Source organism: Macaca nemestrina, chromosome 8 (assembly GCF_043159975.1).
Source record: "Macaca nemestrina isolate mMacNem1 chromosome 8, mMacNem.hap1, whole genome shotgun sequence".
Taxonomy (NCBI): domain Eukaryota; kingdom Metazoa; phylum Chordata; class Mammalia; order Primates; family Cercopithecidae; genus Macaca; species Macaca nemestrina.
Window position 1 is genome coordinate 125,943,710 of NC_092132.1, and position 16,754 is coordinate 125,960,463.

At 36.7% G+C, this 16,754-nt stretch overlaps 1 protein-coding gene across 6 annotated transcripts in view; it reads right to left on the reverse strand.

Moving 5' to 3' along the window:
* The window catches only part of LOC105482143 (frizzled class receptor 3), an 81,216-nt gene that overhangs the window by 58,946 nt on the left and 5,516 nt on the right, over nt 1-16,754 (reverse strand). For 3 of the 6 annotated variants that reach the window (XM_071068455.1, XM_071068454.1, XM_071068453.1), the window contains exon 1: nt 604-2,415. Coding sequence is in view for 2 of the 6 variants with exons in the window: in XM_071068452.1 (XP_070924553.1) it covers nt 13,007-13,195 (189 nt within the window). In the remaining 4 variants the exon portion in view is untranslated. Of the gene's footprint in view, nt 1-603; nt 2,416-2,925; nt 3,014-13,006; nt 13,540-16,530; nt 16,575-16,754 lie in introns of those variants that run through there. The other 3 variants (XM_071068452.1, XM_024792901.2, XM_071068456.1) reach the window with 3 other exon arrangements.

A 16,754-nucleotide genomic window follows, 5' to 3' on the forward strand; every position in this document is an offset into this window, starting at 1 on the left:
AGCATAATCTATGAAACTCATAGAAGAAAACATGGGGCAAATCTCCATGACCTTGGATTTAGCAGTAGTTTCTTAGATATGACACCAAAAGCACAAGTTGAAAAGAAAAAAATTGGTAAACTGGACTTCAACAAAAATAAAAGCTTTTGTGTACTGAAGGACACTATCAGGAGAGTGAACAGACAACCAACAGAATGGAAGAAAATATTTGACGTTCAAGCCGCTCTAAAATAATAATTGGTTTCAGCTGATGCCAGGGAAAGGCATCCTCCCAACAGATAAGAAAAACCTGAAATTGGTGATTAGCAGCTTCCCGATAAGATCTCAGGAGCTGAGGGAGTGGGCTCAAACATGTTCACTAAGAGGCAAAATAGCAGCGTTTTACTGGTATATGACCTTCCTCTAGGAAGGCTAGACGGGTAAGGGAAGAATGCGTCAGGTGAGCATGCATACAACTCCAGTAAACACACTGTACATGCAGCCCCTTCCCAAGTGCTAGCAGGTTACTGCACATGCAAACAGCCCACCCCAAGGGAAGACTCGGGGGAGAAGACCCAGAAGTATGCCAACATATAAAACCATAAGTCAAATCAAACCACGCACCTGATCGCTCAAGTCACCCGCTTGGCCTTCTTCCAAGTGTGCTTTACTTCCTTTCGTTCCTGCCCTAAAGCTTTTTACTGAACTTTCACTCCTACTCCAAAACTTGCCTCAGTCTCCCACTCTGCCTTATGCCCCTCAGTCGAATTCTTTCTTCTGAGGAGGCAAGAACTGAGGTTGCTGCAGACCCGTATGGATTCCCTGCCACTGGTAATACACTTCGGTGCTGTGTGATTTGGATACATTCCAATGCTAATACAAGCACTGTTCAAAATGCCTTACACATATTATCTCATTTAACCTTCAAAACAATCCTATAAGGTAAGTACTATTATTATGAACTCATTTTACAATACACGTGAAGAAAATGAGATATAGAAAACTAAGTAGCTTTTCCAAGATCACACAACTACAAAGACAGACCCAAGATTAAGTCAAATCTCGGCATTCTTATCCAGAGCCCTTGCATTTAACAAATTTGTTGTATTCAAATCTCTCTAAGCTTCAGTTTCCTCTTCTGTAAAATGGTCTTAATAACTCATAAGTAAAAAGATAAAAGTTAGCATACAGAACACAATTAATAAATGATAGCTTGAAAGGGATTGGGGAAAAGGTGCAAGTTAATAGAGCTGTAGCAGGCCTACTTGGTGGGCATAAGGAGGAACCTTGCTAAATTCCCTGTTCTCAACTGCCAAGTGAGACAGTTTTTAAAGTGAAGTTTTCAAAAAAAACAAAATAAAACACAGATGAATCTCAAAATCATCATGCTGAATGAAAGAAACCAGACATAAAAAAGTAGATACTGCATGATTCTATTTATACAAAACTCTAGAAAATGGAAACTAATCCATAATGAAAGAAAGCAGATCAGTGTTGCTTGGAGCAGGCAGTAGAGAGCGGGGTGACTACAAAGCAGCACAAGAAAGCTTTTGAGGTGATAGAACTGCTCTGTATCTCGACTGTGGTGATGGTTTCACAGGATCTGTCAAAACTCATCAAACTGAATGTTTTACATGAGGGCAGTTTACTGTACTCACATTATATCTCAATAAAGCTGTTACATAAAAACAAATACAAATATTAACATTTTTCAAATAAGCAAATTGCCCTGATTTTAACCTTAGCAATTTCTGACCTCAGCAAAATCAAAATTAAATGAGGTAGCCTGAACACCAAAAATCTGAGAACAAATGGATAACATAAGAAACACTATGAAAGCTCTATGAAGTACAGAAAAGGAACTTTAGCTAACTGAATTTTAAAAGATTCTTATTGAGTACTTCCCTAAACCATAATACTTTTGTTCACTAAATCAAGACCAGGGTATAGGAAGTTTACAAACTGGAAAGTAACTTTCTAAAATTAAATTTCTGGTTTCTACAACAAAGGTGCACTACAGGGAACCTTCCATTCTTTGTTCAAATTCAAATCAACCAAGTCTTTGTGCTACCATTCTCTTTCTTCTTTCAAATTTCCATTCCTGTTACCATAGGAACCTGCTTGCTGACAAGCCTTCAAGCATAGCAACAGCCCAAGCTTAGCATGGATGTGCAGAGGAGACCCAGTCAAAGGCCAAAATTTGACTCATGAGAATCAGAATTCCAACCTTTGTCACTCTACAAAGGGTCTGGTAACCATAGAAACTGTACCCTATGGGGTTTGGGAGTTTTATGACTAAATTCACTAAATATAAAACCAAACGTGGAATGGTCTTGAAAATTTAAAAATGGCTATTTCAGATCCCTTAGAATGAGAAATTATTCAAAAACAACTTTTTAGAATAACTGTAAGTGACTAAAAATGAGACCTTTTAAAAATCCCCTTTCTGTAACAATAAAATGCCTAATGAGAAAAGGTCCAAACTTTAATAATTATTTTGTATTTAAAAAAAAAAACTCTAGGTTTGTAAAAATGTCTTTAATCTCATAGATTTATTTTCCTGTTCAAATCTTAATTTTTAAAAATGTTCTGTGATAGCATATTAAATACCTTCCAATACTTTCTCAGTGAGTTTTTTACAGAAATTTCTCATTATCAGAGAAGAATATGTATTTTCATAAGTTAAAGCCAAGTTCCCAGAGAGGTCCATAAATCTGACTCTCCTATGGGAAGTAAACTTTTAATATTTCCAATATCATGGACGGGTTCTGAATTAAGTCTCAAAAGATAAAGCTTTACAAACCAAATTTCAATGCATTTAATAATTTAAGACAAATCACTTTATAGTGATTTGTCACACAAGAAAATCAATCAAAAATTTCAGAAGCTGCTATTTTTTGTCCTAAAGTCTGAAATGACCAAATGCAATTTACTACTTGTATGTACCTTTTTGAATTTGGAAGTTTAATTCCTGGCTGGTTTCTCGTCACACCAGGCTTCTTAGGCCACTTTGCTAGATGTTTGTTTAGGGAAAACCACCTATTAACCTTAACAAAAAATAATAAAGAAAGTAAATCTGTTTGATAACGCACATATTCTAAAGATTAACACCATGAATTCTATAAATGTAATAAAAGAAGTTTCATTTTCTAAAAACCCTATCCATGAAATGTTACTAATTATTGTTATATGGGGGTACATTATACTATTCTCTTAAAATAAAAACTACAGTAAAAAAAAATCTGTCTTTCAAGGTTCATTTAAATATCATCTGCGATTTGAAGCCTTCCATGACTCCTTCCACGTACGACCATTCTCTCTTTGAATCCCCTTAGCACTTTGCTTTTTTGCAGTATTTACCAAGTTCTTCCCTATATTGTACTTATCCAATCAAAATATATTTAATAAATACTAAATCTTAGACCCTGCACCAGGAGCTAAGCAAAAAAGGACAGTTGAAAGTTTTTAAAAATAAAATTTGCTAGTTTTACTATTTTAAAAGCATAATGTGTTCCTTACAGGAAAACCAGAAAATGTACATGTACCCTAGAACTTAAAGTATAATTTAAAAAAAAAAAAAAAGAAGAAGAAGAACATAAAAAACACAAACTACTAATTCAGGAACAACCACTGTTGGTCCTGGTGAAAATCCCACCAGCTCACTCACTCTGAATGACCATGCATATATGTTTTTCAACCAAACCAGGATGATACCATACTAATGTTTTGCTATCTACCTTACTTTCTTTTTTCAACCTAACAATGGATCAAGTACAACAGAATTTTGATAAGCAAAGATGGAGAATATGCATGCAGAAGAAACATGAAAGGCCTAGAGATGAGAAAGTTGTGTTGCTTTCTTTGCTTAATTACACCACTTATAAGTAGAAACACATAATGTTGAAGGATTCAAGTCACTTTGACACCCTGGCCCCCCCAAAAAAAGAAAAAGAAAAAAAGAAAAGTAAAATACTAGTATTCAAAAGTATATGGCAACCTTGGTACTGGAATTACCATCACCATCTCCACCAACCACAGAATTATTTATAACCCTAGGAAATTAAGAGCTTAGGTATAGCACTAAACCGTAATCAATTACTACTGCCACCTCTAAGGGATTTAGGATTTATAAAGTTCATGAATTAATTCAAACATTTATTTAGCAGTTACTATGTGTGAGGTTCTGTGTCGGGTACTAGGCATACAAAGATGAATAAAGACAAACTCTACTTTCAAGGGGTTAATTCTAGTAGAAGGAATAAAAACGTAAACAATTCCAATATAATAATATACACACAAAAATAGAAGTACATATAAAACACACTGGTGAGTATGGAGGAGAAAGTCACTAACTTCTAGGCATCCCAGGTTTCACAAGGAAATAACAGCCACACCAGGCCTTGAAAATTAAGACATTACCAAATGGGATACTACAAAAGCCTTCCAAGCAGAGATAGCATTTACAGACTTGATAGACTTAAGGAATGCTAAATAAGTAGAAGCCAATTTGTGAATGTCTATTATGCTTTGGATTTGATCCTCTAGGCAAGGATTGGCACTGATGTTTTATTTTGTGTGTGTGTGAGATGGAGTCTCACTCTGTTACCCAGACTGGATGGAGTACAGTGGCACAATCTCCACTCCCTGCAACCTCCGCCTCCTAGGTTAAGCAATTCTCCTGCCTCAGCCTACCAAGTAACTGGGATTACAGGAGCACACCACCACGCCCGGTTTTTGTTTTTTTTTTGTTTGTTTTTTTGAGACAGAGTCTTGCTCTGTCGCTAGGCTGGAGTGCAGTGGCGGGATATCGGCTCACTGCAACCTTCGCCTCCCAGGTTTAAGCTATTCTCCTGCCTCAGCCTCCCAAGTAGCGGGGACTACAGGCATGTACCACCATGCCCAGCTAATTTTTGTATATTTAGTAGAGACAGGGTTTCACCATGTTGGCCAGGCTGGTCTTGATTTCTTGACCTCGTGATCTGCCCGCCTCGGCCTCCCAAAGTGCTGGGATTACAGGCGTAGATCCACTGTGCCCGGCCAATTTTTGCATTTTTAGTACAGATGGGGTTTCACCATATTGGTCAGGTTGGTCTCCAACTCCTGACCTCAGGTGATCCGCCCGTCTCGGCCTCCCAAAGTCCTCAGATTATAGGCCTGAGCCACCACGCCTGGCCCACTGTTATTTTAAAAAGCAATTTTCACATAGTTTGATCCTCATAACCAATTTCATTCTAATGATGGCACATGGATATTATATTGTTACTGTCCGCAGTTGATAAGTAGCAAAACTTGGGCTTGAACTGCTTTGTCTCTGAATTTCATACTCTTGTCGGTATTAAGAACCTTCATGTATCAATAATTATGAAGGTGTTTCTGTCTCTGTAAAGTAGGTGATGAAAATCATTAAGACAACATTTCCCACCTATCATACTGGTTTAAAACAAACAAACATGACAACATATTATTTTGGTAAAGCTGTGAAGAAACAGATACTCTCACACATTATTAGTGGGAACGCAAAATGGTACAACCCCTATAAAGAGGTGTGGCAATATTAACGAAAGTAACACATACATTTATACTTCTAGGAACCTATCCCAAAAATACACTAGTCAAAATGTGAAAACACACTTGTAAGATTATGTAACAGTAAAAGACCAGAAACACAGTTGTTTCCTGTGTCCATCAACAGGAATTGAACGAATAATACTGTATATCCAACCCAATGGAGTAAAATTTAACTATAAAAAAATAAAGATCATGTCATACTTATGAAGACAGCTATTAAACAAAACAAAACAAAACAACAACAACAAAAAAACCAGAAAATACCCAGTGTTAGCCAAGATGTGGAGAAACTGGAATCTTGTGTATTACTGGTGGAAATGTAAAATGGTGCCACCATATGGAAAACATTTTGACAGTTCCTCGAAAAATTAAACATGGAATTAACATACGACCCAGCAATTCCACTTTTGACTACAAACCCCAAATAATTTAAAGCAGGAACTCAGATTGTACATTTATGTTCATAGCAACACTATTCACAATACTCCAATGGTAGAAACAACCGAAGGGTCCACTGATGGATAAATGGATAAGCCAAACATGTTATATACCTACAATGGAATATTATTCAGCCTTTAAAAAAGAAGAAAATTCCAACACATGATACATCGATGAACCTTGAGGATGTTATGCTCAATGAAATAAGCCAGTCACAAAAGGGCAAATACTGTGTGATTCTTCTTATACAAAATACCAGAGGCAAAGAAAGTAAAACGGTAGTTGCCAGAGACTAGGAAGAAGAAAAAATGGGGACCGATTTGTTATTTAATGAGTGTAGATTTTCAGTTTTGGAAGAAGAGAAAACTCTGGAGATGGAATTGTAATTATGTTACATAACTGTATTATGTATATCTTACCACAATTTTTTAAAATTTTAAAATGAGGAACATCTATAAATGTTACTATGAAATATCCGAAATATATTAAGTGGAAAAAAAAGTAATGTAGGGAAAAAAACAGTATAACTGTATCAAAAAAGGTGAAAGAATATATATAGATATATATTAAATAAATATTTTATATAAGTGTTAAATTTAAGGTTTTTAAATGGAAGGATAAAAACTTTTTAAAAATGGCTACCTTTAGGTGAAAGGAAAAAGAAAGATAGAGGTGAGAGAGGGATAGAAACTAGACTTCTCTGAATGTACCTTGAAGTATAATTACAAAATAAATGTCATTCCTCAAAATCAAAGTAACACATATGAACCTGTATATTGTGTTTAACCACATGAAGAAAAAATATTTCAGTGACTTAAAACACAATAATTTCACTGTACATCCTTGCTGATATACATCCCTAAAGAACAAAAAGTATAAATAAATCTTTGTCCCACGGCCGGGCGCGGTGGCTCAAGCTTGTAATCCCAGCACTTTGGGAGGCCGAGATGGGCGGATCACGAGGTCTGGAGATCGAGACCATCCTGGCTAACACAGTGAAACCCCGTTTCTACTAAAAAATACAAAAAACTAGCCGGGCGAGGTGGCGGGCGCCTGTAGTCCCAGCTACTCGGGAGGCTGAGGCAGGACAACAGCGTGAACCCGGGGGGCGGAACTTGCAGTAAGCTGAGATCCGGCCACTGCACTCCAGCCTGGTCGACAAAGCGAGACTCCGTCTCAAAAAAAAAAAAAAAAAAAAAAAAAAAGAAATCTTTGTCCCTAAAGGACAAAAAGAAGTATAAAGAAATCTTAAACTGCTTGCTGTAATCATTGTTAGTAATAATATTACTAATATTATTCTGAAAATCTATAATGTATGTGTATAATAAACTTGAGGATAAGAGAATAGAGAAACAAAAATGAATTTAAAGATGCTAAATAAAATCCATAGCCAGGCATGGTGGTTCACATCTGTAATTCCAGCACTTTGGGAGGCCACGGCTGGTGGATAGCTTGAGAACGAAAGTTCGACACCAGACTTGGCAACATGGTGAACCCTGTCTCTACAAACAAACAAACAAACAAACAAAAAACACAAAAATTAGCCAGGCATGGTGGCATGCACCTGTAGTCCCAGCTACTCAGGAGGCTGAGGTAGGAGGATTAATTGAGCCTGGGAGATTAGGACTGCAGTGAGCCGTGATTGTGCCACTACACTTCAACCTGGGTGACAGAGCAAGACCCTGTCTCAAAAACAAAACAACATCCTGCAATATTACTTGAATTGCAAGTATCAGTATAAACTTACGATTGACTTTCTCTTAAAAAAAAAGTATTCCCTAGCTGTGTTCATGAAAAGGCCTAAAAATGACTTCGTATCAACAGACTTAGCACCCAGATAGTGATCTCTTAATTCTATCATTTCCAAAATAAAAGGAACCAGTACTTCCTAGAGAAATTGATGATTCAGGGTTTGATGCGGAATTTTATGAAGTGAGCTTGAATCACACCAGAAAGAAAAGAAACTATTAAATATCATTAGGGTGGTGTCAAAAACACTAAGGAGGGCTAGGTGCAGTGGCTCAAGCCTGTAATCCCAATGCTTTGGGAAGCCAAGGCGGGAGGATAGCTTGAGGCCAAGAGTTCAAGACCAGCCTGGGCAACACAGTGAGACCTTGTCTCTACCAAAAAAAAAAAAAAAGTTCTTTAAAATTAGCCAGGCATGATGGCATGTACCTGTAGTCCCTACTTTGGAGGCTGAGGTAGGGGGATTGTTTGAGCTTAGGAGCTTGAGGCTACAGCGAGCTATGATTGCTCCACTGCACTCCAGCCTGGGTGACAGAGCAAGACCTTGTCTCAAAAATAAAACACTCAGGAGCTACCATGTAGAGGCTCCCACTACCAAACATGGAATATTCTGAGCCTCAATAATCACTGTGATAGATTTAAAACATCGAATATGTTTTTTAAAAAAACAAAAAAACAAAAAAAACAACCTTGAGTTCACAATGAGACTTAAACCAAAAAAAAAAAAAAAAAAAAAGAACCCTCACTGGTCACCTTGGATGGATGGTTGGGAATCAACTAATTATTCTAAAAACTAATAAAGGGGGAACATGGAAGCACTTATCCTATCTTTCTTATATAAACTGTACAAGAAAGTAATCCAATAGTCAATGAGAAGCTTCCAAATATTCCAGCTAAGAAATGAAGAAAGGGTAACAATTAGAATATCACATGTTGCAAACCCCTAACAAAACTATTGGTCTAGGAAATCATCAATGGCTGCTAACATTTACAAAAAGAGTAATAACTTAATATTATGTGCTCTTGGCAGGAGTATGTTAGCTACCTATGAAGTATTCCTTCCAAAACAACAATAAAAAACCAAACTGGTGTCAAATCAAGCTTCTACAGTGCCTGTTTACAAAAATAAATGAGACAGAGACATGGTAAACACCACCACAGGGATGCAATCAGCAAAATAAAGACTATGGGAAACTCTATAAGACAAATATATTACAAGAAAAAAGGGGAACAGGAAAGGAAAACCTATAAATTAAAACAGACTTAAGAGACATCAATTGGATGCAATGTATGAACCCTAATTAGAAAAAGCCAATATGAAAAAAAAATTGTGGAATATGCAAGAGTAATTTGAACATTAATTTGATACTTGACACTGATAAAGAAATCAAGGTATTGTGTTCATGTATTTTCAGAGACCTTACTTTTCAGAGATATATACCAAAATATTTGTGGATTAAATTTTGATATTTGGGATTTGCTTCAAGGTGACCCAGAAGGGCGTGCAGTGATAATGAAACAAGACTAGCTACGAGTTGGTAATGTTTAAGGCTGGATGCTGGATACATGGCATTTCATTATATTATTCTATTTGTATATACTGAACATTACCATAATAAAGTTTTTTAGTAAAAAGCTCAAATTTGAGTTTGGATAACTGGGAGACTGGTTCAAACATACTTGGTTCTTAATGAACCATAAAAGATACAGGATGTTCAGGCTTTTAAGCTCTGTGTTCCTACTAGGATTATTTCATTGCCAGATTCCCATGCTCCCATTATAAGAAAACCTTAAATCATAAAAATATCTTTAATGAGAATGACAAAGGAAAACAGGAAATGGAAGCAAACACAAACCATCCCAGGAATTTTTCCTCTGATTATCCTATAGAAAGGCCTACTTTCCTCTATATACGGGGTGGGGAGGGGCAAGCAATCAGCCTCCCAAAGAGATTAAAGATTGCTCGTTCTACACACTAACTGAAATTAAAAAACAGGGTGACAGGCAACAAAGAATAATGCTCTGTATTCACACAGCACTTTAACTTTTCAAAATTCTTTAACATAAATGCCACTTATCTCACTTGATCTTAACAATAACCCTATAAAATGGCAGGAGAAAAAATTTACTTCCTATTGGAAATCAACACAAAGAGGTCTCAAACCTAGTTAGTGACAGAATACAAGTCTTCTATCCCTATTCTAGTGCTTCTTACACTAATCTGTTCCCATCCTAGCCAATTTGGTTCAACTATTCAGTATGAGGAAAAGCCTGCCCAGATCTCTTTTATTACCACTAGAGTCATAAATACCTGATAATAGGGGGCTCAGTAAAGATTGCTACTGACATTTGTTGATTATTGCGCCATGCTGAACAGTTCCCAAAACTTTACTTAGCAATCTGGACAGCTCAAAATGGTTTGGAAGGCTCAGAAGTGAGAATTTTTTTTCCTATCAAAACCTACTCATACCCAGGGGGAAAAGAGAACATCAAGTTAACAACTTAGAAGAATGTAGCATGTATGTTTGTATATCGATGTGCATGTTTTGGAAGGCAGAAATAAAGAAATAAACATATTAGCAAGAATCTTCTTTTCTAACTTAATGGATTGACACTTACCCATCTAAACATGTCCCAATCTCAATAAAAGTACAGAGTATGAACCCTGCAGACACAATGTAAGAAATCCAACTTGATTGTGAATAAAATTTAAAGTAACCCAGATTCTGTTCCCCTCTTTGTGGCTAATCTAGCTTACTGCCCACATACCATTGTGTTCCAGGCACTCATTTTAACTCACAAAACAGTAAAGGAATGGACTCCAACCAGGCGCAGTGGCTCACACCTATAATCGAGCACTTTGGCAGGCCCAAGCAAGTGGATCGCTTCAGCCCAGGAGTTCAAGACCAGCCTGGGCAACATGGCAAAACCTTGTCTCTAAAAAAAATACAAAAAAATTAGCCAGGGGTGGTGGCACACACCTGTAGTCCCAGCTACTTGGGAGGCTGAGGCAGGAGGATCACCAGAGCCTGGGAGGTTGAGGCTGTGGTGGGCCATGACTGCACCATAGCACTCCACTGTGGGCCACAGAGTGAGAACATGTCTCAAAAAAAAAAAAAAAAAAAAACCCACAAAAAAAGAAAAAAGGAATGGACTCTAGGCAGGCTTAAAGCCTGGGGCCTGCTGAAAGATGCTACACCTAGGAAACTGTCTTTGAATTCATCCAGTCTCACAGCAAACACTCAAGAATGTGCTGGGTTTGCTCCAATTACTTGTGCCTGCTAAGCTGGTTCCTGGATCAGTAGAGGGATGGAGGTGGAGAGAGTCATCAGCAGCACTGAACAGGCTGTGTTGTCTGCTGAATTTCCACGTCATTTGCTATTAAAGAAATGTTACACTCTCAAACTGTGTTTGATTATTCTTTCAGCCAGTGGCATCACTGTCCTGATATGATAACCATGCAATATGCAACTATTCCCAACATTACTTCAAGTCATTAGAACCTTCTCTTAGAAACTATTACTCACTTAGGTGCTCTCCCTAGAATGTCTGAAATTCAAACAGAGGCAACCCCATTGTCACTGAAATATCTAGACTACCTGTGTATATTTGAGAAGGCAGAGAGGGCCTATCACGCTATCACTATGAATGAATGCCCCATGAACCTACAAGGAGGGATGCAAATTCACTGGAGCAAATATGTGGTGTTTCTAGTACTTCCCTTTAGATGATTTAGAAATGGAATTTGGAATAGAATTAATATTTGCAAATCACCTATTGTGTATGATGCATTGTGCTAGCTACTTTATAAATCTCTTATTTAATCCCAACAGCCCTTCAAGGTATATCATATACTGCCTTTTCACAAATGAAGAAAACAAAGATCAGGAGTTTGTTAAGCAACTCGTCCAAAGTCTTAAACCTACTACATGGCAGAGCCAAAAGTTGAACCCAAGTCAGGACAAGCATCTTTATGACCTGCTTCTTATTAACCCATTTGCTTCCCAAAGGAGTTATGATTTAAAATGATATCAGACATAAAAATGTTTCTAATTCAATTTTCTGTGAGAAATCAATAGCTTTAATACATAGCAAAGACTACTACACCTGGAACCAACTTATTGTATTAAACCAATACCCATTTTTATATATCCTAATCTGATAGCCTATACCAAATCTCTCTCTTCAACCACTTAGACCTCGTGTACTCAGAGGAAAAGCAAAAAATGTTTTGTTCAACATCTACAGCATTTTCAAATATGTGGAATATATAAGATGCCCTCCTTATTTCAAAATATATGAATAATAATCTTACAAATTTTCTCAGACTTAGGTTTTTCGATTTTACTATAAAATGAAGAATTCTAAAACATAGGCTTCCATTTGCTGAAAGCGCTATGGAAACAGGCTGAAGTCTAATGTATCAAGCATTCCCTCTAAATTATATTAGGTAGCCTCACTAATATGAGAATATGAACAAATGGTAAAAGCTATCACTTATAGAGTACTTACTATGTGCCAAGTACTATACATGGATTTTCACTTTGTACCTTACAGAAGTCTCTAAGTTACAAGCAAAGAAACTATGGTGAGAAAGTGGTGAGAAAGTTCATATAACATGGCCAAAGTATACAGTTAGAAAGTGGTAGATGTAGAATTCAAACTCAGGTTTGTCTACCTCAAAGTCTATTCTTAATACCACCACTGCTTACTGCCTCCCAGTTCTTATCTGGTATATATATATCCCTGTCCTCAATTCTAAAACCATTATAGATATATATACCCTTATTTAAACCTATTATTAACTATATCAATTAATGTGTCCACAGTTTGTAAATTTGAAATAGTTTCTAAATGAAAATAATTAAAAACTGTCTGAAGAATTACCATTAAAAAAATTCAAATAAGGCAGCAAACTTTCATAAAATTCTGAGAGATCAAGAACAGATAATTCGCATTGACAAAAACTTTTTCACTGCTTGGGAGTTATTCTTAAATTTTAAACTTCTGAATGGCTATTATCTCCCATGTTCTGGTATTTCAAATTTCTTTATAAAAGTATAATGTCTAAAATATAACAGTTACATTCACCAAATGTGAATTCTTCAATCTATTAGAGTCTGAAGCAAAACATATAAATTTTTAAATGTATAAGACATAATTTAAAATAGCATATTATTTTCCTGTTGTTTATCAAACACATTCATTAGATTGGCTGATAGGACAACGCAAGAGTCACTCACTAAGATACATCAAAGAATAGACCAAGTCTTACCTCCATTGCTAAAGCTGCTGTCTGTTGGTCATAATGATTCAGAAGATTAGGCATGAAGGTAGTATTATAAGGCAAATCTTGGCACATCCTCAAGGTAATAGGTTCACAAGAAAACAAACTGTGCCCACCTATATGCCCCACGAACACAGTCAAGGGCCAAAAAGAGAAGACAATCCAAGTCATAGCCATCCTTCCTGGGTCTGAACGAGATTCGGATGATGAGGCCTACTCAATATGTATTTTAGATATTTATACACCTGCAGGTCTCAGCTCGAAGATACTTCTTCTATATCTTACTGTTAAGTTCTTCAAACAGTTAAATACTCTTCGCACCGTCAGAGGTTTGTTAGCTTGGTCTCACAAAAGGCGTTTGTTTTTGGTTTCACAATATGGGAAAATGACATCATCTTGTCTCTTCTTTTCATTTTATTACATGGGGCACATTTGGCCAACATATCAAGTTGATCAACCACATTCCCAAACCACAGATTCCATCTTAGGAGAAGAGCTATTTCTTCCTTCGACTGAAATATCTGGAAAGTATTATTTTAAAAAAATGGGAGAAATTAGTCATTTGCTCTCAAAGTATTATGGACTTGACATTAATAATCTTTGATGAGAGATATTACACTGACCTAATAGTTAACAATATGTGGGTACTTTATAAAGATATAATTTTTCTACTTTATCATTTATGCTATAGCTACACTAAAATGATTCTTAAACAGCATTTAAATGCAAATTTCATTTCTTCCCTCAGTTGCTTATATAACACATGGTTTAACTTCTCATCTATAATGGCAATTTTTTCATCAGTCACAATATACAATTGATTCATTTTGAAAAATTCTTATGCTATTGTCTTGAATTTTATTTAAAATATAAATATTATGCTTATAACCTAAATTATTGAACTTAAAATTGTATGTGTTTTAATCTTTAACAGTATATTTTTGCATTAACTGACGTAGCAGAAGACATCTGTGAAAGTGGTCTGAAAAATAAGTCAAAAGATACAGATTCAAGTCTCTTGCTAGCTGTGTGAATGTAAACATACCACTTAACTTCTATGCACCCAGAATTTTTCTTCTTGAAAATGACTCCAATACCACCTCGCTCACAGGGATGATATGAGTGAATCATTAAGACAAGGAACGCAAAGGTACTTTATAAATGGTAAAGCAGTATTAAACATTAGACATTTTAATCACTGAATTAGTTTATACAAATGCTACCTCTATCAACCAATACTGAACTGACATATAGAAGGTTCTAAAATACTAGGAAATTTTCACAGTATTACATTATATTTTAGACAGTACAAAAATTTAACAACACAGATGTAGCACTAAGAAATATTTCATCAACGAATGGTCATTACACACAGCCATGCTGCACAGAGAATAGAAATCATCCCTAAAAAGTCACAGCAGAAATAAGAATAATTCCCAGTTATTGTTTCCACGGAGCTTTAGAATTTCTAACTTGTATGTACTTCTCCAGGGGCAAACTTATGTGTGATTCTGAGAGGGTGTGGATGGAGTGGAAGGCAGGTCTGGTATGAAAAAGGCATATTCTAAGCTATCACATTTCGATTTGGTTTAGTAACGATGTTAACTTTGCTTTTATTTCAATTTGTTTCATATGCATTGGATAGTTTTATGTTTGTTGTGGAGAGCCTAGGTTGGGAAAAGATGAGAAATTCAGGTTCAGAAATTCTCAAAGCCCCAGATTAACAGGACAACTCAAATGCTAGCACCTATAATAACTTAGATTGTGGGACCTGGAACTGCTTTGGCTTAAGCGGGGAAAGAAACTATCCTTTGTGCATTAACTATCAATGATTGGGAACTCTATGTCCCAAGCTTCAGTTACCAGACAGAAAACTATTTGGAGAAAGTAAAACAATGGCTGAATCTTCCCAATTTCTCCCTCTAGCAGATGGTCTTGACTAACGGAAGGGAAAAGTGTATGGTCCCTAGAATTAGGAAACTAAGGTTAAAAGTAAACCCTGCTCAAAAAGCCCCAAAGCTCCTCATGTTCTACATCAGAAATTTCTGAAACGGATTCTTGGCCTGCCATATTTTTTTTCTCCCCACAAATGTGGAGGTCTGCCTATAGAAAACTGATACTGGGCTGGGCGGGGTGGCTCATGCCTGTAATCCCAGCACTTTGGGAGGCTGAGGCAGGTGGATCACGAGGTCAGGAGTTCGAGACCAGCCTGGCCAACATAGTGAAACCCCGTCTCTATTAAAACAAAAAAGTAGCCAGACATGGTGGCAGGCGCCTGTAGTCCCAGATACTCGGGAGGCTGAGGTAGGAGAACTGCTTGAACCTGGGAGGCTCCGGTTGCAGTGGGCTGAGATTGCGCCATTGCACTCCAGCCTGGGTAACAAGAGCGAAACTCCGTCACAAAAAAAAGAAAAGAAAACTGATATTAACCATAGTTAAAAACATATTTATCTTAATTACCATGCAGCACAGTAACAACTATGCATATCATTAAATACATCAAATAACTGTTGAAAGTTTTATTTGATTGTAGTATTAAAACATCCATGTAAGTTCAGTCTTTGTTGTTTATTGCTTATGCAGCATATTCATCTGCCTGCAACTAAAAAAAAAATTAAAGGGAACATTACTCCCTATTGAATATGTATATAGTAACACCAAGAATTTCAAAAATTTCATTTAAACTAATCTATTTTTCAAGCAGGTAGGGGTTTCAAATCAATGGTTCAAAGAATACTACCACATAAAACCTGAGGAAGAAACTGAGCAATATCTCATTCCGTTTTTTTTTTTTTTTTTTTTGAGACTGAGTCTCGCTCTGTCGCCCAGGCTGGAGTGCTGTGGCCGGATCTCAGCTCACTGCAAGCTCCGCCTCCCGGGTTCCCGCCATTCTCCTGCCTCAGCCTCCCGAGTAGCTGGGACTACAGGCGCCCGCCACCTCGCCCAGCTAGTTTTTTGTATTTTTTAGTAGAGACGGAGTTTCACCGTGTTAGCCAGGATGGTCTCGATCTCCTGACCTCGTGATCCGCCCATCTCGGCCTCCCAAAGTGCTGGGATTACAGGCTTGAGCCACCGCGCCCGGCCTCTCATTCAGCTTTTAAAACTAGCTGATATGTCCCCCTACATTCTGCCTACTCCATCTATTTTACCTGGTTTCCTCTTTTATTCCTTTTGCCTCACTTGCAAGTAAAGTATCCCACCTTCTTATAAAAGTGCTTCCTTATGTACTATGACATTCACATTACCATGTACCAAGATGCTTTTGTAAAATCTACTGTTCAGCTGTGAAAGGACAATAATCTTGATACAGAAAGACTGTAGTTTATGATTATTAAAGAAGGGAAAAAACAGCAGTGGAATTCAGTGAGACAAAAAGAAAACAGGCAAAGTACAGGTGTTAAAGAATTTTCATTTCCCCCAAAATAGCAGTTCTCTAATCTTAAAGTGTAGCAGATTCATGGATTCTCCCAGAAATCTGAATCCTGGAGAATGATATGCATTCTAATGATTACCTCAGGTTACAAGTGCTCCATGTCAGGTCTTGAGAAATGCTATCCTAGAACAGAATAATTAAAAAGAATAAAGGTATCATTTATATAATTATATACATAAAATGAATTTTAAAAATAAAAGCAGATAGGGGATAACATTTTAATAGAAACATAAGTAAAAGACATAAATTTACAAAAGAAAGACAAGTAGCCAAGAAACATATGAAAAGATATTCAACTTCACT